Below are 27,950 nucleotides of genomic sequence, written 5' to 3' on the forward strand. Positions count from 1 at the left end.
AGGGTGGGGGGGGGGTTACACAACAAATCCTCGAACTATTCCTGTTTAAATGTAGCTTTAAAATATGAAAATCTTGTTCTCTGTGGTTTTCCAGCATCAGCCGTTAGTTTAGATACTTAGCCCTAAGGTTTATTTAAAATATTTATATTCTATACTCTTACTAAAATGTAACTTGAGGCAGCTTTACAACAATTTAACAACATAATATAACTTCAATAAAGCATCCAGGAAACAAGTAAGCGGCATAAACACAGTCCAGAGGAGTAAAACGGGTAAGCTACAGCCAGCTAAGAGCTCTGCCAAGACCAAGAGCCATAAAAATAGCAGGAAAATGTTTCAATTCTAGCCACTAGATAAAAAAAGAAATAAATAAGCCTTTTAGGATTTTGTACAAGGGCAATTCTTGGCTAACGAGTATAACAGTTTCCCAACCTTCTCAAGCCTGTGGACAGTTCTGGAATTTTATTTATTTATTTGTTTGTTTATGTCATTGATAGTCCACCTTTCTCACTGAGACTCAAGGCAGATTACAGTGCGAGATTCGTACAGTCAATATCAAGGACATTTCCATAAGCAATGCCATAAGCTAAATGAACACAAGTTTACAAAGACAGGGCATTAGCAAGAATTTAATACAGAGCTGAAGAAATGCTGAAACAGCATAAGCAATTGTGGGACTGACATTAGACCACATGAAGCACAGGTAGCTCATAGGAGCACATATTTAAAGCAACAAGATAGTATATAAGGCAACAGAGTGGTGAAGTCTGTAGTTCCTAACTCCTTAGTGAAGCATCTGTATGAGACAAACTCCTTGCAATTCACCCCTCCTATCTGAATTAAAAAAGCCTTTTTGAATGATTCTGCCAGGCCTTGCCAGTTAGATCCCCAGATACGTCACTGCAGACACTTCAAGAGTCCAGTTAAAGTTTCTTTATTAGAGACCCATCAGTATTGGTGCACTCAGGCTACAGCATTGGCAGAAGTGACGAAAAGGGGGAAAGCAATGTTAGTTATAGGGCAAGGTTCCCGCCCTGGGATAAGGACCATTAGAATTTAGGCTCGCAGGGCCTAGAAGGATGGATGGGGTAGGGGGGAGGAGAAGAGGAGGAGGAGCTCGTTCCATGGTTCAGGGAGATACGGCTCCGACTGGCACTTCAAGGACCCTTCCCCATGCCAGCCGAGAAAGTGAAATTAGCCACCTGCAAGATAAGTGATTCACAGCTACATAGTTACCCAGCTACACCGATATTCCCCCACACATCCTCAGAGGACCAGAATATAACACAGAGCGCAATAGACATACACGGCAGATAAGCAGGGCACATCTGAGAAATTCAGTTTTGCATCATTTGTAGAAAGCCAGGAGTGTGTGGGGTTCTCCTGACCTCCTCAGGCAGGCTGTTCCACAGGATAGGGGCCACCACAGAGAAAGCCCACGTTGTTGACAATGGGCAACAGCGCAAAATGACAGCCACAGAGGCCAGGGCCAATCGCAAAATGGATGCTATGTGGTATTAGGGCCAGCCACCAAAGATTGGAACATTGTAAGCCAAGCATTCTCCTACAACGGGAGCAGCTGTTTCTAAGTGGCCCTCCTGGGTTCTTCGGAAGCACCTTCTGCTACAGAGTGGTGGGGGAGAGCCAGAGCCAGTTCTTAGCAGCAAATGGGTGCCAGGAAACACATCAGCAGGCATAGCACTGGGAATCACTCAAGGATAATTTCCAGTTTCTTGAAATCTCTTATCAGTTTTAAAGACTGAAGTGCTGCTGAAGGGGCTGCAGGCACACAAAGCATCAACCGAGCAAAAAAAAAATCTATTCCTATTTTTGATGTTCATATCTGGATCCTTTCAAGCACGGATTAATCTTAGTCATGACAGGGATTAACCAATCAGCCTCTCATTCAGCCGATCATTTTCTAACAGCCGGACTACTGAATGGATCTTCTGCAATTGCCTGTCTGTCTCTTGTTCTCTCTCTCGAGGACATTTTTGCTACACAGATGATATCCCTGCATCTTGCTAGATTGAGCTTCCAAAAGAAGATTTGTTTCACTGCCTTTACCTATATAAACTGTGTATTAACATTGACAACAAAGCTGCAACTAATTCTTTGTTAATAATAAGCCATCGTTTATGAATTTACGTGGTATTGTTCTGTGTGTCAGACTGTGAACACTCCTTTCTATTCTTGCTGTTTTTTTATGCATATTTATTAATAAATATGGCCTAACAGATCATGGTCCAGACTGCCATTTCTCTTACAGGGACATTTTCCAGGGGGCCACTACCCTAGAGGCACCTGCTAGCCAAATTCCAGCAACTCCGCCAGTGCCTCGGGGGACGCTTGGCTCACACTGCACTGCTGAGGAAGAAGAGAGCCCTGCCCCTGGACTTCCGTTCTGCCATCTGCCTGGTCTGAAAGCCTCTCTCTACACGAAACGAATTACACAAGGATGCTCAAGTGAAGGAAGACGCAGTGTTAGCCGAAGAGCTGAGTTTTAAAAGACAGTTCAGAAGGCTCCGTCAGTTTCACCTCTCTATAGAGCTGGCAAAGAGTTTATTTCATCTTCAAAAGCACAGGTGAAATTGACAGAGACTTCAGGGAGGCGAAGAGGAAATAAACTCTCAGAGGAGCAATCTTTGCCAGCTCTAGAGGTGAAACAGAGAGAGCCTTCCGATCTGTCTTTTAAAACTCAGCTTCCTGGCGAACATTACGCCTCCTTTCATTTGAGAGTCCTTGTGTAATTCTTTTCGTGTAGAGAGACTCATAGACTCTGTCAGGTTCTGTCATGGCAGCAGTGGAGCCCTGGGTGCGAGTATCCGCGGGAGGGGCCTTGGGCACGAGCAGGCTTGGGATTGTCCCCTGGATAGTGGAAGGAGGGGGATGTACCCTCTCAGCCACCCTTGCACCCTCTCAGCCACCTATGGACCTATCCTTCTGTAGCTTCCGCTCTTTCCTCCTGCACCGTCCCTTGCCAAGTGAACTCCTCCTCCTCCTCCTCCTCTACTCTCTCCAACCACTCCTACACAACCCACCACGACCTCTCTACTGAGTCTGCCTTCATAGGGCTTCCCCCTCCCTTCCTCCCAGACTCCCTATTCCTCGGCAGCCTCCCAGCCCTGGGCCAATTGCTTGCGATGCTATTCAGCTGGGGAAGCTCTCAGGTGTTCCTCCTCTCGTTCCAGTTCCTCCCTGCTCTCCTATCCTTTCTTGCAGGATGGGGCTAGCCGGGCCTTTCCAGGTGACGCGGCTTGGCCACCTCCACCTCTGTTCATGAGTTGCCAGACTGGCCTCCCAGGTTCTGGCCGGTCCCGTGGGGTGGACATGGGGCCCGCCAGCCCCACCTGGCTCATCTGGCTGGGCATCAGTGTCCCAGGCATGCATATGTACTTCTTGCCCTGTGGGGCTTGGTTTCCCAGCGCATGGCTGGCCAGCCGCCCTGTCTGGCTCCATTTCCCCTTCACTGAGTCCCCCCCCCCGGGCTCTCTGTGCCTGCAGCCAGTCCTCGGGCAGGGGATCTGTGGCAAGTCTGGGTCGCTTGGGGACAGACTCACTGGGTTTTTCCTATCTTTTGAGGGGGGGGGTTGACCTGCTGTCTAGGAGGGACCGGGCTGGGCGGAGGACAAGTTTGCCTTTAAGTTTTAAAATGTGCCTTTTTTGAAAAAAACTGCTTTTGCTCTTGTGGAGGGGGGATGCTTTGGTTTGGCTTTTTGAACTTTGTGCCATGTTCATTTCCCTGGCTGTTCTTTGGGGGGAGGTTCTGTTTCCCCCTGTTGCTGGGGTGCTTTGGCTTACAAGTTCCAGTTGTTAAGTGGATAATTTCCAAAAGAGTCCAGTAGCACTTTTAAGACTAAGCAACTTTATTGTAGCATAAGCTTTCAAGAGCCACGGCTCTCTTCGTCAGATGCATCTGACGAAGAGAGCTGTGGCTCATGAAAGCTTATGCTACAATAAAGTTGCTTAGTCTTAAAAGTGCTACTGGACTCTTTACTATTTTGCTACTACAGACTAACATGGCTAACTCCTCTGGAAGTTTTCAAAAGATTTTTAACATAGGCTATTTGTAGGTCTTGTCAAACAAAAATTAATTTTTAGTTTTTAGGATCCGATAATTTTCTCCCCTTTAATAGGCTCGTGTAGGAAGAATTAAGAAAAGTTCAGGTGTGTTCTCATTAATTATAATAATGTAATAACATTCTATTTATATACCACCCTTCAGGACAACTTAATGCCCACTCAGAGCAGTTTACAAAGTATGCCATTATTATCCCCACAACAAAACACCCTGTGAGGTGGGTGGGGCTGAGAGAGCTCTGAAAGAGCTGTGACTGACCCAAGGTCACCCAGCTGGCTTCAGGTGGAGGGGTGGGGAATCAAACCCGGCTCTCCAGATTAGGGTCCTGCCGCTCTTAACCACTACACCAAACTGGCCGCCCATTAGGCTGCTACCCACCTTTGCTTTCACTCCCTTGGAGCCAAGCCAGGCACTTTACGGGAGTAGTTTGTTTGGCCAGTGCTGAAAGGCTGCCGCTGCCTTCAAGTCAAGGCTCTCCTGAGCCAGAGTGGGAGGAGCTCCACAGAGAGGAGAACTTGGGTTTCTCAAACTACCCTCACTCTCACTTTCAGCCTGCGGCCAAGTGGGATCCATCTTATACAGAATCATAGAGTTGGAAGGGGCCATACAGACCTTCTAGTCCAACCCCCTGCCCAGTGCAGGGTCCGCCTAAAGCATCTCTGACAAGTATTCGTCCAGCCTCTTCTTGAAAACTGCCAGTGAAGGGGAGCTCACCACCTCCCTAGGCAGCTGATTCCACTTTTGAACTACTCTGACCGTGAAAAAGGTTTTCCTAATATCCAGCCGGTACCTTTGTGTATGTAGTTTAAGCCCATTGCTTTGAGTCCTATCCTCTGCTGCCAACTGGAACAGCTCCCTGCCCTCCTCCAAATGACAGCCTTTCAAATACTTAAAGAGAGCAATCATGTCCCCCCTCAACCTCCTCTTCTCTAAACTAAACATTCCCAAGGCCCTCAGCCTTTCCTCGTAGGGCTCAGTCTCCAGACCCCTGATCATCCTCGTCGCTCTCCTCTGCACCCTCTCGATTTTGTCCACATCCTTTTTGAAGTGAGGCCTCCAGAACTGCACACAATACTCCAGGTGCGGCCTGACCAAGGCAGTATAGAGGGGCTATGACCTCCTGCAACTTCGATGCTAAGGCCCCTTTGATACAACCCAGGATTGAATTAGCCTTTTTTGCCACCGCATCACACTGACTGCTCATATTCAGTTTACAGTCCACTCTTACCCCAAGATCCCTTTCACATATACTACTGCCCAAAAGTAGAATATAACTGTGCTTGTTTGCCGTTGCCTTGTGCTTGTGGCTGAGTACGGCTTGGGTCTCTTCTGTGATGTTCTCCCACCGGCTGAACCCAGAGCCTGGCTGCTATGAATGACACTGGTTCTGCTGGGCTCAGTTGCAATGGCACCCCTGGCTTCAGCTTTGTTTGGGTGGAATGGATGTGCTTCTTGGGTGTGATGCTGGTCCGCTTGCTTCCCCTGCTTCAGTGTGGCTCTGTTCTGTTGGGCTCTCCTAGGGGTGAGTTTGCATTAAGAGTGTGCCTTGGCCATGGCAGTCTTGTGTTTGCACTCCCGAGAACCAGCTTGGAAAACTTCCCATCATTGGGAATGCGATGCGTTAGAGCTCTATTCCACCAAGGGTTAACGTGACAACAGCCTGAACCCTGCTAGCTGTGGTTTATCTAGACTTCCAGTTGGTGAGGCCTTATGGTGTGCCCTATGGATCTATGTACAGGGCACCTTTTGCATCTCTACCAAATGCTATAGGCTGCTGACCTGAACGCCCTGCTGCTACTCAACTAACTGCTGTATGATTGGAGTGGGTTTCTAGCTCAGTTCCATCTGTATTAGCTAGACCAGGTAGCTTTCTTATTTTACTGCTTCAGATCTGCTGAGAATCATACCGACTTTTTATCAATTTGCTTAATTAATTATTCAATAAAGTTTATATATTTTCTATACAGAAGTGTGTTGCTTTGAGTAAGACCACTCTGGAACCCAGCATGGGTTGTCTGGCAGCTCTGCCAGGGTTTATGAGGGAAGGCTGCGAGAGGACATCATGTCCCAGCTGCCACCTCTCACTGAAAAGGTTCAAACACACCAACAGGTGTAACATATTATCACCTATTTTTAGCAGAATAGTAAAGAGTCCAGTAGCACCTTTAAAACTAACCAACTTTATTGTAGCATAAGCTTTCGAGAACCACAGCTCTCTTTGTCAGATGCATCAGCAGGGCATCTTGCAAAACAGATTGCTGCCCTGGGTGGACTACTGGGCTGATCCAGCGCAGCTGTTCTTATGTTCTTACTATTACTATATTTGTAAATAAAAACAGAACTAGGTGGTGGTGGCGGCACCAGAGGGTTACTGCCTGAAGATGCAACACGTAGTTGAGGAAATGTGTGATGCCACATCCTGTTACACATGTTGTGCTTCCACCACTTCCTCCAGCAACAACAAGGAATGCAGAGGGGGAACACAGAAATACATCAATTGATGATGCCACTCACTTTTTAAAGCACATTCACATGTTTTTTTTAAATGCACACTGGGTTGGATTCAGTGGTGATTTGCATCAACAGAATGGAAGTTTTAACTTCCCCCCCACATACACACCCTGTCCTGCTGCAGACCAAAATGGGAAGATAAGGTACAGCACAATGGGCGAGTCTTCAGTGGAATGGGGGGGACAGTAAAAAATTCCCCCCTTCTGTTAGTGGAAATTATTCCTGGATACAAGCCATTACAGTGAAAGAAGCCAATACAGGCTTTTGGTAGCATTCCCAAGATAGGCAGCAATTCTAGTTCTAATTTGGCACTTAATGCTATAGCAAGAGAAACACAAACAAAAAACCCACTCTGCATAACCCATATTGCAATCTGCCTTTAAGAGTGACCACAAGCAAAGCTACTATAGCTAAACAAAGCTAACTACTATATAGCACCAGTTCTAATACAGAGTTGTTAAATTCCTGCAAACTGAGGCCTAGAGAAGGCTTGCTCTCATCTAACGGGTAGAGCTGGACCAGGGAGAGGTTCAAATGCTATCAGCCATGAAGTGCACCGCATGTTTCAACCTAACCCATAACAGAAGTTGATCGCAAGGCTAAAGTGAAATAGCCCTTACATATGATAAGTCTGGGCTCCTTGCAGGAAAAGTGAGACACAGATGTGACATACAAATTAAAAAGTATGCTTCACTGAACCGATCCACGCTAGTAAAATGGACTGATTTACCATCATCCCTGTAAGTAACATTTTCTGGTTTTAGACGTTTGAAAAACTTACAGCAACATACGAAACTATTTTTTGAGGTATGAAGCCACCTCCTTTATTTACAGAGCCATCCTTAGCAGAGTTATGCCCTATTTAAGTCCACAGAAATCAATGAGCTTAGAAGGGTGGGACCCTGCTTAGGACCACACACTCTATTACAGCCTTCCGTAAGGGACCAGCAAGGTCTCTTGTACACAATTTTTTTATAACTTTATTGAAAGAAGAAAAAAAGATAATAGAAAGTGCGTAAAGAATCTTGAACAGAATACAGAGCAATAGATTTAAGCTACAACAAAAATATAAGCAAGATATATAATGACACAGCTAAATTTCATGTTACTCCTCTCCCTCTCCTTAATTACTTAGACCCAAAATTTTATACTCAACACTACATTCAATAATATACATCAAATTTTAGATTCAACATTTTTAAGATCTTAGTTTTACAAATTGATCTATATCCATTTTTTAAATTAGCCTGCTTACACAGGTCATTGGTTCAATATCAGCATTACAACCTTATCTTTCTGGTATCCTTTGCTCCTTTATACACCCTGAGCTTGGTTAACTGCTTGCTGCCCTACACTTGTACCTCAGAGACGCTATTCCTGAATATACTTAAAATAAACTTCAAGTAAAAAAGAAATGCAGCGTAATACGAACGAAAAGCTCAACATATATTTCTGACTCTCACCTTGACAAGTAGCTTTGGATTCAGAAACCTCTTCTCTAGGGCCGACAAGAGGACACAGAGGAGCCCAGAAACCAGCATGATCACCCCGACTGCCGAGAGCCAGGAAATGCTGCAGAAATAGGACAGGCTTCCTGTCGAGGTGCACACGACCACGTGGATGGCGCAGAGGGTCAGGCACAGCAAGTAGAAGAGCAAAGAACACAGCGGAGGGGAAAGCGGCACCTCAAATTCCGCCCGGGCACTCAGTGCCTTCGAAATGCTGATCAGAAATAGCAGCAAAACCTGTGGGGCAGGCAGAGGGGAGAGGAGGAAACCCTGTCATCATCTGTTAATCGGCCCTTTAGAAGCCGCAATCGGTTATGAACTTTTTTTGTATGTAAACACAACATGCGTGTTCTTCTTCTTTTTTAATTAATGGTAAAATGATTGTAAAGTATACAGACCAAAGAAAAGAAAGAGACGAGAAAGAAAGAAAAAGATAAGAAAAAATGAAAAGAGAGAGAGAGAGAGAGAGAGAGAGAGAGAGAGAGACATAAAAAAAGACAAATGTCGTGACTGACTGATCAACACCCAGCCAAAAGACCTGGACCTAGAAACATAAAATTTGGGGAGAAGATGCCTTTCATGATGTAAACACCCACTAAGAAGAGACTTTAAGAAATTCCCCGCCTAAGGGGATAAAAGGGGGTAAAATGTGTTTTCCCAAATGGATACAGCTTCCCTGTGTGGCTGGCAGGCTACTGCCTGCTTGTGCCCCCACCCACTGCCAGCTTGGCCACTCTTCCCTGATTGGGCCTGCCTTTCAAGTGTGTATGTGGCCTGATTGGTCCTCACCCCCCACATTCCAAACAGTATGCAGTTGCTACTGGGAGTCACTGAATGTGTACTGAGGTAAAATGCACCTCCCAGTGTATTGTCGAAGGCTTTCATGGCCGGAGAACGATGGTTGTTGTGGGTTTTCCGGGCTGTATTGCCGTGGTCTTGGCATTGTAGTTCCTGACGTTTCGCCAGCAGCTGTGGCTGGCATCTTCAGAGGTGTAGCACCAAAAGACAGAGATCTCTCAGTGTCACAGTGTGGAAAAGATGTGGGTCATTTGTATCTACTCAGGAGGGGTGGGGTTGAGCTGAGTCATCCTGTAAGAGTTTCCCAGGGTGTGGAATGCTAATGGAGGGAGGCTTCACTGTATCCTGAGGAGGTTCTTTTGCATATGGATTGGTACTCGATGAGCCCTGCAGAGAAGATTAGCACATCAAGCACCAATCCATATGCAAAAGAACCTCCTCAGGTTACAGTGAAGCCTCCCGCCATTAGCATTCCACACCCTGGGAAACTCTTACAGAATGACTCAGCTCAACCCCACCCCTCCTGAGTAGATACAAATGACCCACATCTTTTCCACACTGTAACACTGAGAGATCTCTGTCTTTTGGTGCTACACCTCTGAAGATGCCAGCCACAGCTGCTGGCGAAACGTCAGGAACTACAATGCCAAGACCACGGCAATACAGCCCGGAAAACCCCCAACAACCAGCACCTCCCAGTCTTCCCCTCAAAGTTTGCCAGGTTGCCAAGCCCCACAACTGGATTTATAACTGGATTTAAAGTAGTTAAATACCATAGCAAAGCATGGGTATCAAGCTAGTAGGAATATATACCAATTTTCCATTTGAAGAAATATAAAAAAAAAACCTTATTCTGCACCACCTTTAACATAACCCCAACTTTAACGTAACTAATGTGTGTGTTATTCTAAGGGCATAGCCCTTGGAATAACATGCACAGTACTGTTTCTCTGAGGGGTTGCCCGTGCTGGCACCTTGTAGCCCCCCACTTGCCTCCCCTCCAGGTTCTGGGGATGGCAAATCTAGCTGCCACCACCAAGTTCTTTTATTCAGAGGAGGGAGGACTCCTTGGATTTGCCCCCTTCCTGTGATTTGTGCTCCCCCCCCCTCTGCACAAAGCAGCTGCACCTCATAACATGCCTGAAGAGCCAGGCATGACAAACCCGATGCAGAAGCGAGGACAACCCCTTCCCCACATGAGGAAAGGAAAGGAAGTCACAAACAGACATGATAGAATAGAAACACTATAGTCTAACTTTTTACTATTCTGACACCCTCCTTCACCAAGCGGCGGCTAAGGCACCTAACCCCTTCCTAGCTTCTTCAAGCCCGCCTCCTTCAGCTGACTAAAACCCAACCATCCCCCACCCCCCCAGGTGACATCAGGACCCTGTGGCAATGGAGCCTACACTGGTCCTATTCTCTACTCATGCCAATACTTCATGACCCACAACATCCAGCTCTGGAAGAAGTTCTACTGAGTTGTTAGTGGACTGCTGCATTTCTCCGTTTCCACTATTGTGACACATTATTATTATGAAATTGGGGAGGGGGGGAGAGATGTGTTTTCTACATTGCTACATTATTTGTAGCTACAGTGGGGTACCTTTAACCCAGAGATGACCAAAGACGCACGACTACTGCACAGGGCCGGATCTACGGTTGCCAGCACCCAGGGCAACCGAAGACCGGCCACCTGCTGTGCGCGTGCACGCGTTCCCGCTGCTGCGTGATGACGTCACAGAACGTCATCACACAGGGTGGTGCATGCCGCCCCGTGGCAAGCTGGCTGTCCTGGCGCGCCGTGGAGCTGGCAGTGGTCCCAGCATGAGTGGCTGGGAAGCCTCCCACACCATTTGCCTGCCCTGCAGGACAGGGGGCGGCCAGCTTGCTGTGCACCCCGTTCTGAGGGGCAGGCGAATGGCGCGGGCGGCCTCCCAACCACCCACACTGCCTTTCGCCTGCCCCACAGGACAGGGGGCGCGCAGCAAGCCGGCCGCCCCATCCTTTCCCCGTGCACTCCCAGGGTTGGCAACTGCGCCTGGCGCGCCCCCTCTTTGGTGGCGCCGGGGGCAGACTACCCCCCCCCATCGATCCGGCCCTGCTACTGCATTCAAATATTTTAAAGGCTGTCACATAGAAGATGAAGTAAACTGATTGAATTCATGCTACAGAGGGCAGGTAAAAGGTAAAGGTAGTCCCCAGTGCAAGCACTGAGTCATTACTAACCTTTGGGGGGCGGGGGTCATCACATCCTAGAACTGAAATGGAGGAAGTTATAAGGAAATATTTTCTGAGAATGAGGAGAAACAACCTAAAGGTAAGAGCTGGCCAACTGTGAAGCAGACTGCCTTGTGACTCCCTTTCACTGACAGGATAATAGTTGGCCCTCTGTCAGGGAAGCTGCAGTTGCAGCAGAGGTTGAACTGTATCATCTCCAATAGCCCTTCCATACCAATTCAGGCCTAAGCCAGGAGCCAAAAGAGAATGACAAGCTGTTCCACTTGCCCAGGGGATTTTCAGGCTTCTCTTCGTGTCATGTGGAAAACCAGCAGCCCTCTCTTGGTGCCATGTGGCAAACAGCCTTTAAAATGAAAGGGAAAGTTTCGGATGGCGCACCGAAGTCTGCTGCCCAAAAGAAGAGAAGAGTAACACACCCAACCACAGGGCATTGTGTAATTCCTGCAGACATGATTTGGGCCTAACAGTTCCAGCAATGTAGCCACATTAGATCACTGGAAGGAGCTGTCTAGCTTACTGACAAAAGCATTCCTTGCTTCAAACGAAACACACGCTTGGAGGTCAGCCAAAATACACACTTCAACTTTTGATACTAAGGGGGAAATCCTTCTATATAAAAGTCAAGCCATACTGGTGATGACTCACCTTTCCCCCCCCCCCCCGCACAGGTGCACTGAGGGGCCTGCGCCAGGGTAAAAGGCGAGTCATTGGTACGGTGCGGCAACCTGCTGGGGCTGCTGCAGGGCCTTGGGAGGTCCACGCTGGGCCTCCACGCCACCTGTGGCAGGTCTCTGAGGGGCGTCCGTGCCCTACAGACAGTCGGCCGCATCCGTTTCACACGCAAGTGATGGTCCGCAGAAACAAGCCGACTGGGTTTACACTTGAAGGAATTGCATGAAGGATTTACGTTTAAAAGTATTGCATTAACAGAGTGCTTGAAAAAGCACAGCGAGCGAAACAGATGCAGCCGACTGTCTGTAGGGCGTCGATGTCTGTTTGAAAAAAGATGACGTCTGATAAAGGAGCTGGAAATCATCTATGGGCTGGCACTGCACTTTACCATCTGTAGCTTGCACTTATACACCTCGTTGCTTCAAAGGACTGTTTACATATGTAGTATTGGACTGAAATCTGAATGAATTGAATTGTATTTCTGAATTACCATCCAGAAATTTTGTATCGGTGTATGTATTTGTATGATCTACTTATTGGAAAAGTATTTGTGATTATGTAATTGTTCATGTTTGTGTATATATATAGCACTTTTGGCACTTTGTAGATATTGAAATAGTATTAATTGACGGTGTGGTTAGGCCCGTAACTGGGAGCTTTGTGAATTTCAGTGTGTAGGCGTGCTCCCTAGTCTTTACCCTTTGTTAGAGTTCCTACTTCATAGTTACCCTAACATGGAACTGATGGCAGCAGCGGTACTAACGCTTTTCCTCTCAGGGATCCACATTCACCTCGACCGAAAGAGCCACGTGACTCCTGGCTGCCCAGTGCACTGCCCCACTCTCTCCTCAGCATGAGGCACAGGCGCTCAGACGAGGGAGAGACTGCCACAGTGCCCGGGGGAGAGCAAACTGCCTGGGGAGAAAGGGGAGGGAAAAGCACCACTACCACCACCCTGCCAGTGGGCAGCTTGCTCTTCTCCCAGGCGGCTGCCATGGCGGTGGTTCTGCTCTCTCTTCTCTACAGCCATCTTGCTCTTCTCCAGGGAGCCGCCTACAAGCTGGGATGAGAGTGCCGAGTCTGAAGAGGAGGGTGTGAGGCTGCAGGAGAAAACAGGCCCTTCACCTCCCATCCCTGGCGCACAACTCACACCTCTGAGCGGCTCGCAGTTTTCCCACCCTCCAGTCCTTCTGTTTCAAGGTGTGTACCACCTGCCAACCACAAGCCTACTAAGCAATGTTTTTTCCTCTGGAACATGGGGTAAGTGCCACATTTGAGAGTGATAAGTCAGAAGAACCAGAGGTGATGTGTCAAAGAGCCACAGGTGAGTCCTTAGCCACTGAGAGAGCCTCATTGCCCAACATGTTTGCGTGTGCAGTTAACTGCCTGCACAAGTGCAGCTTTCAGTCCAAATACACAAGTTCAGTCTTCGACGTGGAACAAACCTCTCCCCCCCACTGTACTGCTTGCGTGTTCCCCTGGTGCCATGCTTACTTTGAAGTATCCCCCGGCAAGCCACACACCTCGCATCAGAGAGACAAAACAGGCAGGGTTGTACTGATACTACACTAAGAAAGGTCTGCAACCTGAATACATTTGCTTTATTTCCCAGCGTTTGAGAAATGTATTCTATCACTACTTACCATTTTTGCCTAATTTCTAGGCAAAAGGCAGGAGGAAGAACCAGGAGCTATTTAACCTGTTCAAGGCTCACCCATGGAAATCTATTTTTACAAGCTGTCACCCAACAAATAAACATAAGAAAGGTTATGAATGCAACTCAGACAAGATTTGAGCAATTCATGGATGCTAAAAAATATCAAAAAAGGGCATGATTTCAAAAATATATGGCCTGCTAATGTCCTCTAACATCCCTAACAATTTTAATTATCAAACTAAATGGCATAAAGATCTTAATGAAGTACTGACATTAGACAACTGGGAAAAAGTATGGGCATCAAAATTAAATAAATCCTCAACTATATTAACTAAAATACAAAGCTATAAAATTATACATAGGTGGTACCTAACACCCAAAAAAATCTTCTTAATTTATTCTTCAGCATCGCCCTCTTGTTGGAAGAAATGCAATAATGAGGGTAATTTTGCTCACTGTTGGTGGAAATGTCCCTTGATCTCTCGATTTTGGTCAGAAATACTAAATATTATTAAGGAAGTAACAGGGTATAGTGTCCCTATGTCACCTAAAGTAATCTTCTTGGGACTGTGGGATCAGACATCAATCCCAAATGTTAGAAGAGACCTTATCAACTCTCTCCTGGTGGCAGCTAGGAGTGCAATAGCAACCAAATGGAAAGACCAATCTCCACCTACTACAGAACTTTGGTTTACAAAAATCTGGAACTATTTGATAATGGGAAAAAAAACTGACAATCTACATCAGACGGAATATCAATCTTCGGGATCAAACTTCTGGGAAAAATGGATCCCATTTTACGAATTCATAGAAGCAAGAGATCTGCAACCTCCCTCTTCACACCACTCATTGTTAATGTATTAAAGTTGAAGCACTGTGTTAATATTTGTAAATGCAATGTATTATATTGGTTTGTTGTTTGATTATTGTTACAGTTCTAAAATCGAATAAAAATATTTTTTTTAAAAAAGGAAATCTATTTCCGCACCCCGTCTGAGATTTTAGCAGGTACTGACCCTTTCAACCCTATCTTCAGAGCCATAAGAACCAGAAATGTGCTCTTTTTAAAAGAGGTTAAATTTGAGAGTCACAGAAAGCAGCACACTGAGCCCAGCGTCAATGCTAGTGCTGTTACCCTTAGTATACTGTAGGAACAGCAGCTATCATTTCTGCCAGGAAACAAGAGAACTTCCATGCACGTGGGCTCCCATTCGCCACTGCCGCAGTTTAAAGTTTAAACATTTGCCGTGACTTACGAACACACAGTCCAGCAATATACCGATCCATACCTCAAGAACAATCACAGTCCCCACAACCATGGAATACAGGTCGTACTGTGCCACTTGCTGGCTTAGGGAAGAGCTCAAGGTCTTCAGTGCCTCCAAGTATTGCTTCAGAACTTTTTTGCCAAAATTCAGGAGAACTTCAGAGGTATTCCCCTCCAGGTAAAGCTTCATCCAGCTTCCATGCGATTTCTCAGCCACCTTAAACTGCTCGAATCCAGGATCTAGTGACCAAGACACATTAACACAGATCAGAAAGTTATCCAAGGGCAACATGGAAAAGTCTCTTCTGTATGAATGTCACCCAGGGCTTTTTTTCTGGGGAAAGAGGTGGTGGGACTCAGTGGGTTGCCCTCGGAGAAAACGGTCACATGGCTGGTGGCCCCGCCCCCTGATCTCCAGACAGAGGGAAGTTGAGATTGCCCTCCGCGCCGCATGGCGCGGAGGGCAATCTCAACTCCCCTCTGTCTGGAGATCAGGGGGCGGGGCCACCAGCCATGTGACCGTTTTCAAGAGGTTCCGGAACTCGGTTCTACCGCGTTCCTGCTGAAAAAAAGCCCTGATGTCACCTATGGCATTGCCTTATACACGAGGCAGGCTCGTATGTCTGTATGGTCTATGCTGACTGGTAGCAGTTTTCCAGGGTCTCAGGCTGAGAAAGATCTTTCCAAACACCCGGCTAATGGAGATTGTTTAAATGGAGATGCTGCAGCCTAAACCTGCAACCTTCTGAATGCAAAGCTCCACCACCAAGCCTGGTTCCTTCTCCTGAATGAAGTATCTTGACAGCTCTTTTGCAGGTCACAAGCCTGTTTCAAACACGAATTCTGGTCCACAAGGGAATTATGATCAGCACCAGCAGAGATGCTAATTCGGAATGATAGTCAATGAAAACATGGGGAAGGGAGGAGAGAATTCCTTCCAGAGAGAGAGAAAAGAATGGATCTCAATTGGCAGAAAGGAAGCCACTGGTGTGTCTCACCAGACCAGAGAAGCTACATCTTATATGTGAAATGGAACCCTTAGGTTCTATTCCTTTATTTCAACTGCATTTTGTTTTGTGCATTTCATTCTGTAAACTGTTTTGCATCCCCAGAGTGGGAGAAAAGCAAGTTAAAATTTTTTAATATACATTTTTCCATGGCCCAGATATAGATTTTAATGGCATTTTCCCCCCTCTTGTGAGAACATCGGAGAGCTGGTATGCCACAGCAGTGCAGACACTGAGCTATGAAAGCAGGAATTCGCCCCCCGGGTTGAATCTTGTCATGGCCACAAAAAGCATCCTTACCTGAGCCCCTCAGTCTCCTCCATTTCAACCAATGGGTTGAAATTAAATCAAAAGAGTTTTTGGCTATCGTGCAGCAGGAAGGGTTACATCAGTGCTTAGTTCTCGTGGCCCCTTCTTACATGCCCAGAGTAAAGCCAATCGCCACCTTAGGGTCAGGTAGCAATTTTCCCCAGGCCAGTTTGGCTAGGGATCCTGGCAGTGTTTTGCCATCTTCTGGGCACGGAGTAAGGGTCACTGGGTGTGTGTGCGTGTGCGGGGGGGGGGGAAGTAGCTGGGAATTTCTTGCATTGTTCAGGGGGTTGGACTAAATGACCCTAGAGTTCCCTTCCAACACTATGATTCTATGATCCCTTATTACCATAATACTGACCTGTCTTTCAGGACCATCCTACAGGATTCCAAGGTAGCATATGAGAATGTTCCATAAACACTACATAAATGCCAAGTGCTTTATTATTATTATTATTATTATTATTATTATTATTACTACTACTACTACTACTACTACTACTACTACCCGAAACACAATCAACAATAAGCAGAGGTCACATGTCATTATTGACTGGCCTTGCTAAGCTGATACAAGTTTCCACCAGAGACTGAAGTATCAATCAGATAACGGTGTAATATGTACGCTGTTCCAAGTAGCGCCATCTTTAGCAGTTCTGCAGGTTAGAAAGCTGCAGTTTTTCAATATGAATTGCAAAGTTTTTTGAGATGGTTCCAAGTGCCCCGATTATCATAATTATGATCATAATTATTATCATTATCATTCAGCTAACTGCACACTGATCAACTTACTTGCCTTTTTCATAGGCAGGCATGTTCTCTTGAAGAAGCCTGCTAAGCTGGAACCCATTCATATGCAAGTACCGGAGCTTCTCCCTCATCGTGTTGTGCTGCACCACAGGCAGCAGAAGTTTCCCCACGCTGTTCCTTGAAATAGGCAAGCCAAGACCTATTGCCAGTGTGACAGCTAAGTCAGTTTGTTGAACAAGCTCCGTCGGTTTTTGAAGACCTAAGAGAAGGGAAAGGGCAGTTAGTTCTAGATGTCAAACCTCCCCATATAAGGAAGATAATGGATAAAAATACAGAAGATTTTCTTGCTTTGGTTTGAGGTAAATCCCAAAAATATGCTATTAAATATTCTACCGAACAATATTACAAAAGAATATGGAGAACTTTTCAAGTATATGGCGACAGCTGCGAGAGTACTATATGCAGCAATCTTACCCCAGTATGTCTGAGTAGATGGATAAAGGGTACGAATATGCATCGATGGCTAAATTAACTTCTTATGTGCATAACAGACCATTATCAGAGTTCCAGAATGGAAAGCTTTCTTTGATTATGTAACTCAAAGCTAAGAAAAATTAAGAGTAGTTAATATAGAAATAAATTAATTATAATACAGAAATCTTAAAGATGTTGAGTATAAAATATGAAATTAAATGACTAATTAAAGACTATTGATATGAAGTTTTAGGTATAAGTAATTAAGGAGAGGGAAACATTCCATAAGTCAGTTGGGTTGCCACATATTTTGCATATACTTTTCTACTGTAGTTTTAGTATTTCCTATTCTGTATTTTCTATTCACCCTCCATGCATCTGACGAAGAGAACGGTGATTCTTGAAAGCTTATGCTACAGCAAAGTTGGTTAGTCTTAAAGGTGCTACTGGACTCTTTTCTATTCTGTATGAGATTCTATGCACTTTCTATTGCTATTTGTATTTTTCTTTTCAAGTATTTTTTTTTAAAAACCTCCTCTGATAAGGTCTACTCATCATGGAATCGGCACGTGACAATCTTCCCCTCCAAGATGATGCATTTCAAGAAAACAACTCAAAATTCCCACACGTTCTACCTGCTTAAGGAGGCAGGTGCTGCAGCTGTTCGCAAGAGAAATGATTTATTATGAAGAGGATGCATCCAGATATTCATGAGCAAGGCCTGTGTGGTTTTCCCGCTTAACTTCTTCCTTTGAATGACAACCCACCTGCCAACATTCAGTACCAGAAGCCGTCCTCTTCCACTTGCTTCATGAGCTATCTGCCCCGTGGAATCGCGGCTGGGTGGGGACTGCGGTTTGAGCCATAGCAAACTCAAAGCAAGCTCCCGCAAGCTGTGCAAGTCTTTACATTCCCACTAATATTTCTATTCTACTTTTCCTTTAGGAAGTTAAGAACTGTTCCATCCAAGCACTAACCTGAGCAAGATCTGCTTAGTATTAGAGGCATGGGGGTTGGGGGGGGAGCCAAAGCCCAAGGTATTTGAGATGGGGGCGGGGAGAGGACAGGAGGAGAGGAACCACATTACAAGTGGCAGTTCTGCTGTGGACATTTTTCTTCAAGCTTGTTAGCAACCCTAAACAGGAGTCAAGTCTGCCCCAGATCTTCAGACAATGGGCCATTTATATAGGCCAGACGTTTTGGCTATTGCACATGGAAAGAAAACAAAGCAGCCATGACAGTTTAAAGATTAACATATACTAGGATGACCTTCTTTCTTCCTCCTCCCCTTCCCTCTTCCTCCTCCTTGCTGCTCCCTTCTTCCTTCTCCCCCTTCTCCTCCCTTCCTCTTCCTCCTCCTCTCTTCATCTTCCCTCGTCATTCTCCCCCCACCCTCTGTTCTTGGACCCAAGTCTTAAACAATAAGGCTAAAAGAAAACTTACATAGAACTATTGAGGGAAATAAACCAACACCCTTAGCCAATTGTAGATTTCCCCACCTCACTACTAGTCTGAGAAACAACTCAAGGCATTTAAATTTGGTGATTGAAGTAAAAGGTTTATTTAGCAATAAGCCTGATGCAGTCAATTAGGTAACTGAATGCATACAGAAAAGCATCAGCACCTGCATTTTATACCTTTCAATCGACATAAAAAGATTATATACTGTTTGTGACATCTCATACAGTTTTGCAAACAAACAGCCAGTTCTTACAAACAATCAAGCCAAGGTACATGTTCTTCTGAACATGGTGGATTGACAGGTCATAGCCAGCAAATAAAAGGAACAACTTTTTTTTAAAAATTCTGGATGGCACCATTAATTTCATAATAATAATAACTGGGAGAGACTGCCCAAGGCCAGGGCTGAATCTCTGCGGCTATAAACAATTCTTAACCTTCAGTGTATAGTGGAAGCAAACTCGCTGTGTATTTCTCACGGCTTCCATGTTAAAATGTTATAATAATAATTGCAGCCAGCCAGCCCCGTGCTGCCGCCGCCTCATGCCCCAGCCGGGCGCAGAAGCCGTGAGCCGCTGCTGGGACGATGCACGGAGGCTGCTCCGTGCTCCACACACCGCCCCAGCAGCGGCTCATGGCTCCTGCGCCCAGCTGGGGCATGTGGCGGCGGCGGCATGGGGCTGGCTGGCTGCAGCAGCAGCTGCATCCCAGTCACACCAGCTCCGCTGGGTGCGCCTCCACCCCCGACACCCCCTCTGGCGCCTCTCCAGTGCCCTCGTGCCCGAGGCCACTGCCTACCTGGCCTCAATGGGCGCGCTGGGCCTGGGTGGAACTCAGTGGGTTGCCAGCACAGGGGCAAACTCTTGGTGGGAGGTGGTGCCCCTGGTACCACATGTGTGCGCGCAAACTGCACGCATGCTCCCAAGGCCAATGACATCACTTTGGGTCAGCTAGAACAAGGGGGGAGTTTTTAAAGGTTTAAATCGCCCTCCGCAAAAATCATCACATGGCTGGTGGCCCCGCCCCCTGATCTCCAGACAGAGGGGAGTTTAGATTGCTCTCTGGGCCGAGCGGCGCGGAGGGCAATCTCAAATCCCCTCTGTCTGGAGATCAGGGGGCGGGGCCACCAGCCGTGTGACCATTTTCAAGAGGTTCCGTTCCACCACGTTCCAGCTGAAAAAAAGCCCCGAGTACAGACAAATAAGCCCAGGAGTGGCCCAGAGGCAGGAGCCAAAGGACAGGAGTCAGGTGGCTCTTGGCCCTTCGGCTCTGTGCCTATGGCCCTTGTCATGGCACCTTACGCTGCCCCCACTCTGGGATTTAGGGTCCCTTGGAAAGGCCCAGAGCAACCTCCCAACCCTTCTGACCTCCGTAGCTTGGCCAATAAATAGGCGTGAGGACCCAGGCGAGTAACAACACACAAAAGGGTTTATTTACAAGGAGGTCAGTTAATATCAAACTAACAAGCAAGGTGCCTTGGCAACAATAGATGGGTGAAAGCAAAATAAACAGAAGGCCCCAGCGGGACTGAACTCCCTGCCCCTCTGTCTGCCAGGCCTGCCTTCGCACCCTGCCTGGATGAGGGCCTCTCCCCCTAGCAGAAGCCTCCCCTGGCCTGCCCCCTGGGAGGAAGAGCACAGGCTTTTCCCCTCCCAGACTTAAATAGCACTAGCCCCCTGTGTTCTGATTGGCCAAAAAGGGTGCCAAAAGGGCCAGGGGCTCCTGGGAATTGTAGGCAGGCCTACTCTCACTGCTAACAGGCTTCTGAGGCCTTGCTAGGCCTTCCCGGCACAGTCAGATCATGACAACCCTGAATGGGACTAGTTCCAGATGTGGTGCATTATACTGCTTGTCCCCCCTCCCCATTTCCCTACTGAAATTGTAGGAGGAGGTTGTAATTTGCAAGAAGCCTTGGTCCCCCATGAGGTAGAAAAGTGGAGTTAAAAAAATACTTGAGAGTATTAACAGCTATTTTTCTATTTTCGCCAACTCAAGTCCCTCATGCCAGTTTTAATGATACACAGAAAGAGGAATTCCAGTTCTTACCATTTCTCCTGTCAAAAGCAGAGCTGATGAAAAGCAGGGGCGTATGCACCTCACCCTCCGAGGAACCACCATGACTCCCTGTTTCGGACATGCCATGGTCACCACACACGACAAGCAGGCAGGGCGAAGCCACCTCTCCTTCCTGCTGGTCAAAAGAAAGAATCTGAGGACTTGGCAGACTGTAAATCTCTCTACACGAGCCCTCTTACAGGAGGATGCTCAAAGGAAGGGAGACGCAACGTCAGCCGGGAAGCCGAGTTTTAAAAGACAGATGAGGCGGCAAAGATCGCTCCTCAGAGGGTTTGTTTATTTCCTCTTCACCTCCCTGAAGGCCCTGTCAATTTCACCTCCCCTTTGGGGAGGCAAAGAGGAAGTAAACAAACCCTCTGAGGAGCAATCTTGCTCTAGAGAGGTGAAACTGACAGAGCCTTCCCATCTGTCTTTTAAAACTCAGCTTCCCGGCTAACATTGCGTCTCCCTTCGCTTAAGGTAATTCGTCTCATGTCGAGAGACTTTATGTTTATATACTTTGCTGCCATTTCATTTCCTTGACCGACATAAGCCTGAAAGCCCCGTTGGCTTCGTCACGGTTGTACGGAAGACTTGCAGTTCACCAAAGACAAGTGGTTGGTGAAGGAACATAGCCCATCTTTTTAAAATAGTAAAGGGTCCAGAAGCACCTTTAGAACTAACCAACTTTACTGTAGCATAAGCTTTCGAGAGTCACAATTCTCTTCGTCAGATGCATGGAAGGTAAGAAGAAACTGATTAGATATATAGGTGGTGAGGGGAGGGGGGAGAAGATGCAATCAGTAGCTTCTGATAATGGGATCAGTTGGCTTCTGTTAATGAAATCAGTTACTTCTGATAATGAGATAACCATTCATAATCTCTATTCAATCCAAGTCTGACTGAGTCAAATTTACATATGAATTCAATTCAGCAGCTTCCCGTTGGATTTTGTTTTTCTGTTGAATTATGGTGACCTTTAAGTCCTTGATGGCATGTCCTGGTAGACTGAAATGTTCTCCCACTGGTTTCTGGTCCTGGGTTACGCCCCACTGTTTCAGGAACTGGCCCTATCTCAGTAGGAGTCTCAGGATACATGGACTCTACCCTCAGGCCCTATGCCACCAGCACACCTAGCTATTTACGGGACACCACTGACTTCCTCAGGAAAATACAGTCCACTGACAACCTACTATCCTAGCAACCATGGACGTGGAGGCTCTGTACACCAATATCCCACATGCAGATGGACTGCAAGCCATACGGAATATTATCCTGGACAAAACCACAGCACACCTCGCCACTGAACTTGGTCACTTCGTACTCACTCACAATTACTTCGAATTTGGTGACAACTTATATCTACAGATTAATGGCACAGCCATGGGCACACGCATGGCACCACAGTATGCTAACATATTCATGGCGGACTTGGAGCAACGCTTCCTCAGCTCCCATCCACTGGAACCACTACTATACTTAAGATTCCTGGATGACATCTTCATCATTTGGACCCATGGGAAGGAAGCTCTTGAGAGATTTCATCAGGACTTCAATAACTTTCACCCTACTATCAACCTAAGCCTGGACCACTCTACACAACAGGTACACTTCCTGGACACCACTGTACAACTACATAATGGACGAATAAATACCACCTTATACCGGAAACCAACAGACCGATACTCATATCTACATGCCTCCAGCTTCCACCCTAAACATACCATTCGGTCTACTGTCTACAGCCAAGCCTTACGTTACAACCGTATCTGCTCCGATGCTCTCGACCGAGACTCACACTTAAGAGATTTACAACAAGCATTTTTGAGACTACAGTACCCACCAAATGAAGTGAAGAAACAAATCAACAGGGCCAGACTAGTACCCAGAAACAGTCTGCTCCAGGACAAACCTAAAGGAACTAACAACAGAACACCACTGGTTGTCACCTATAGCTCCCAGCTCAAACCCATCCAACGTAACATCAGTGATCTACAACCCATCCTGGAAAACGATGCCTCTCTCTCACAAGCCCTGGGCGGAAGACCTTTCCTTGCCTACAGACAGCCCCCCAACCTTAAACGACTTCTCACTTACAACCATGAATCGGCCAGCAGAGTCACCAGCACAGGTACCAGGCCCTGCAACAGACCCAGATGCCAGCTCTGCCCTCAGATTTACCCAGGAAATACAATTACAGGACCCAATGGCATCAACTACACTATCTCTGGCTCTTACAGCTGCTCATCCTCCAACGTGATATACGCCCTCATGTACCAACAATGTCTATCTGCTCTATGTCTATCTGCTCTATGCATTGGACAAACCAGCCAACCTCTGCATAAAAGAATAAATGAACACAAATCTGACATGAAAAATGGCAACATCCAGAAACCAGTGGGAGAACAATCTATCAGGACATTCCATCAAGGACTTAAAGGTCACTGTAGTTCAACAGAAACCTTTCAAAACTGTGGTTCTCGAAAGCTTATGCTACAGTAAAGTTGGGTAGTCTTAAAAGTGCTACTGGACTCTTTACTATTTTGCTACTACAGACTAACACGGCTAACTCCTCTACAACTTTTTAAAGAGAGCATAAAAAAGACTTAATTTTGGCCCAGGCAAATTCTGGCTAGAACAGACGATGGAGGTCTCAATCAAAACACTGGCAGAGCAAGTGCAAAGTGCATTTTAACTCAGCAATTATAGAGATCCTTGAAATGGGGAGGGGGGGGGCTTCTAAATAAACTTCAGCATCTCATCTTCCAGAAATTAAACATAACTGTTACACAAACAGTTCACTCATACAGTGCCTTTGGTTATGGGGATGGTACTAAACATAACCCTGAGAAACCGGCTTCCTGCCATGGTGGGGGGAAGGGTTACCCCCTGTTCTGTAAACCTCTAGTAGTTGGCCATCCAGCCCCACAGATTGCTGTTTGGGTTGTGCAATCTGTGCGCTGCTGTCTTTTAGAAATGGTATTATTGTATTTATTAATGTTTTAATCTGGTTTTAAATTAAGATGTTTATGTATTTATATATGTTGTATTCTGCTCTGAGCCCGTACACGGGGAGAGTGGATTAAAAATATCATCATCATCATCATCATCATCAATAATAATGATGATGATGATGATGACGCGACAGCCTTTTTCCAACCCACTCATCCACCTGCTCATTCCAACAATAACAAGAATCAGAAAGAAATAAGGAGGTGACACTGAAAAGAAAGTCACAGCAACTTCCTCAAACCTTTCTGCTATAACAGCACACAAATACAGCCCAAGCAGGTGGGTAGCAGAACTGAGGACTAGAAGGAGGCTCTTTGAGAGCAGCTGTAGCAGAACCAACAGCTACTACTATCATCCAGAGATGCTAACCACATGGAGACTGAGAGTATCTCTACACAAGACATCTTACACAGGGATGCTCAAGTGTACAAAGACACATTAGTTGGGAAACGTAGTTTTAAAAGACAGAGCCAGCAGAGATCACTCCTCAGAGGGTTTGTCAATTTCATCTTCGCTTCCCCGAAATCAACAAACCCTCTGAAGTGCAATCTCTGCCTCTGTCTTTTTAAACTACCCTCATGTGGAGGTGATAGAGACTGCCCTCAAGTCAGAGTTGACTTACAGCGACCCCAGGTGAGGCTTTCATAGCAAGAGACTTACAGAGGTGGTTTGCCATTGTCTGCCTCTGCAACCCTGGTCTTCGTTAAAGGTCTCCTATCCAATTACTAACCAAGGCTGACCCTGCTTAGCTTCCACAATCTGACAAGATCAGGCTCACCTGGGCTAGAGAGATGAAATAAACAGAGCCTTTGGGGAGGCAAAGATGACATTAACAAACCATCTGAGGAGCGATCTTCACAGGCTCTGTCTTTTTAAACTACCCTCATGTAGAGAGGTGAAATTGACAGAGCCTTCCAGGAAGCAAAGATGAAATTAACAGACCCTCAGAGGAGTGATCTCTGCCGGCTCTGTCTTTTTAAACTACGCTTCCCAGCTAACATTGTGTCTCCCTAAACTTCAATGTCCCTTTGTAAGCTGTCTTGTGTAGAGAGACTCTTATTCAGACTCCAGTGTCAAGAGACTTACTCAGACTCCAGTATCGGGCAATTCTCTTAATATTAAATTTAGTGATACACAGACTTCAGCAAGCACTGTTTCAGCCAGCTTTAGCTCCAAGAAGCAATGATAAAGAATATTATTAAGCAGTCATTCTGTGCCACATTCCCTTCTTTATATATCATTTTAAAGCAAGGCAACTAAGACTTTAATTTTCTAGCCCGCCCAACTGCTAACAACAGAGCTGTGCAGACACACCACTATTGCTTGCTTCATCACAGCATGCTACTGCTGCACCTCCTCGAGTTGGTTCAACATCGCCCCCACGGAAACAGCACTGCTGCCTGCTAAAATCAGAACTTTCAGCCGAATTTTTCAGCATCTTGGTTCAAACCTGCACTCTTCAACTACCTGGGCTGTTTTACACTCTGGTTTCCCTAAGTGTGCATATCTGGAAGATGACAAAAGGACCCACTCAGCTGCTTTTTAGAAGTCATCGTAACTACAGCTATTGTTGAAGATGCAGCTCTAATGGCTCAAATCTTGTCGAGATGGGTCAGGTAGGTCTCCTCATTACGCTGACTCCAGTTCAGATAAGAAACCCTTCAGAATACAAAATGGCTAGAATAAGTACGAAATGGCACTAGAGGTTGCTAAGCACCACAAGTATTTCTCAAGGGTTCCGACAAAGAGGTAAAAATTGGCCTTGATGGCTTCCCAAGTGCTAAAAACCCAGGCACAAAAGCTTCCTTGCCAGGAGCCCAATATACATGCCACTCAGGTGCATTTTGTCCCTCTCTTTCTCTCTTCCCCACAGCCTAACACTGAATTTTTACACTGGAGGCTCCCTGGGCCAGTGGCCTTGTCCTGTTCTGCGACTTCACACATGATGTTGCTACCTAAGACATCATGTGTGAATGCAACCAATGAGTATCATAAAGGTTACCCAGTTGTAAGTGGCCACAGTTCCTGTTTCCCCACACTGTCAATCGGTCCCCACACCCCACACCTCAAAAGAGGATAGACCCTGTTGCTGGGGCAACTTATAAGAGGTGTTGGGGGGAGGAAAGGATCATCTGGATTCAAGTTGGCTGTGTACTGCAACATCGCATCGTCTGGAGCCAGGGCTCATTTCGAGGGGGAATGCGCAGGAATGCAGTTCTGGCAGTTCCCCAAAGAGGTCACCTGTCAGATGGCCCCGCCCACCTGACTCTCGCCTATTTTGGGCCCATTTCAGCCTGGATTGGGGCCGAAACGGCCCAGATCGGGCCTCTTGACGGGTGTTGGATCACTCTCCCGCTCATCAGCGGCCTGATCCTGACCATTTCTGCCCCCTTTTCAGCCATTTTCAGCCCCCTTTTGCCATTTTGGACCCAATTTCGGCCCTGAATGGCCAGGATTGGGAAACAGCCAGGATAGGTGATGTCAGGGGGTGTGACATATGCAAATCAGTTATGCTAATGACACACTTCTGGTGATGGCAAGGAGTGTGGCATATGCTAATGAGTTATGCTAATGAGTTCCTACAGCTCTTTTTCTACAAAATGACCCGTCTGGAGGCATTTGCACTGTTTATGCTGGAAAGATGAACAAATGTCTCTCTGGGGACCAAGATCGAGGTAATCTAAATTATGGTACTCCCCATTACGGATGTGAAAGTTGGATGGTAAGGAATGCTGACAGGAAAAAAATTGATTCATTTGAAATGTGGATATCATGGACAGCCAAAAAGACAAATAAGTGGGTACTAGATCAAATCAAGCCTGAATTCTCCTTAGGAGCTAAAATGACAAAACTGAGGCTATTGTACTTTGGTCACATTATGAGAAGACAAGATTCTCTGGGAAAGTCAATAATGCTAGGAAAAGTGGAAGGCAGTGGGAAGAGAGGAAGACCTAAAACAAGATGGCTGGACTCAGTCAAAGAAGCCACGTCCTCCAGTTTGCAGGATCTGAGCAAGACTATTAAAGATAGGATGTTTGGGTGGTCTTTCCCTCACAGGATTGCCATAGATCAGAGGCAACCTGACGGCATATAACACACACACAACGCTGGAAAGAAACAAATGTATGTGCCTTTGGCACATGTAAAGTCCCACTGCCTTCTTCTTTTCCCCCTCTGCATAGGCTGCAGTTACACTTGGAGTCATTCCAAGCAGGGCACTGAAAGAGGGTGCCCTGCTTGGAATGGCTCCAAGTATAGCTGCAGCCCTTGCAGAGGGGGAAAAACAAGAAGGCAGTGGCACTGAAAGAGAGTGAAGACGTGTGGCCAGTAGAGGCAGGGGGCACGTTCTCAGTCCACACTGGAGAGAGTCGAGCAAAACAGCGATGCCCGTTTGCAGCTCTGCAGCTAAGACTCTGTGCTCTGGAGGGGCACTCCCTCACAAGACAGCAATGAAGCCAAAGTTCCTCTATTCAGACACTGCAACAAAACAGAGTTACTACAAACCAGGATTTTCTAGTCAGAAGCAAACCCTGGTCAGGACACCTAAGGAGCAATTCTAAGCAGGTGTCAGTCCCTGGCAGGTAGACCCCTCAGGCCCATCCACAGTGAACACACTTTGGTTCCAGCAGAAGTAGCTTTATTAGAATCTGTGCAGTTCAGGTCTGCCACTCCATCAGGGAGTTTGGCAGAAGTGACCATTCAAATCAAGCAGTCTCTGTTATAGTTGATTTTCCCGCGCTCCAAATGACAGTTAAGGTTTTGGCACGCAAGTGTACACGAGTCTTGTGAGAATCTATTTAGTTATGACTATATATCAGGTATATAATAAAGTGTTCCCAGCATCTGGGAGTAGCAGTGAAAGCTGGCATCTAGACACACCAAGATCACGGTTAGCCACGACTCACATATTTCTCTAAGATAACAGAGGAGGCACGTTCTGGGTCCTAAGTAAGTAACATCTGCAATATGGTTATGAATGAGCAGAGAGATTACACATCAGGTTAGCAATAAGGCAGTATAGCTTCAGCATATTGTGGCACAAGCAATCAACCGACCAGCCAACCAACGCATGGATGTACACAAACATGACAGCAGGTCTACTCAGGTGCAAGTCCTGTGTTATGGCATGAAGTTTACTCTCCAGAAA

General features: G+C 46.4%; 1 protein-coding gene across 3 annotated transcripts in view; it reads right to left on the reverse strand.

Moving 5' to 3' along the window:
- Positions 1-27,950, reverse strand: part of PIGG (phosphatidylinositol glycan anchor biosynthesis class G) — a 95,923-nt gene that overhangs the window by 45,426 nt on the left and 22,547 nt on the right. The window contains exons 5-8 of one of the 3 annotated variants that reach the window (XM_054986294.1): positions 20,783-20,924; positions 16,848-17,060; positions 14,758-14,975; positions 8,056-8,337 (exon numbers count right to left, since the gene is read on the reverse strand). In XM_054986294.1, the coding sequence (XP_054842269.1) occupies positions 8,056-8,337; positions 14,758-14,975; positions 16,848-17,060; positions 20,783-20,924 (855 nt within the window). Of the gene's footprint in view, positions 1-8,055; positions 8,338-14,757; positions 14,976-16,843; positions 17,061-20,782; positions 20,925-27,950 lie in introns of those variants that run through there. The other 2 variants (XM_054986292.1, XM_054986293.1) reach the window with 2 other exon arrangements.

This window comes from Eublepharis macularius, chromosome 8 (genome assembly GCF_028583425.1).
Source record: "Eublepharis macularius isolate TG4126 chromosome 8, MPM_Emac_v1.0, whole genome shotgun sequence".
NCBI classification, from domain to species: Eukaryota; Metazoa; Chordata; class Lepidosauria; order Squamata; family Eublepharidae; genus Eublepharis; species Eublepharis macularius.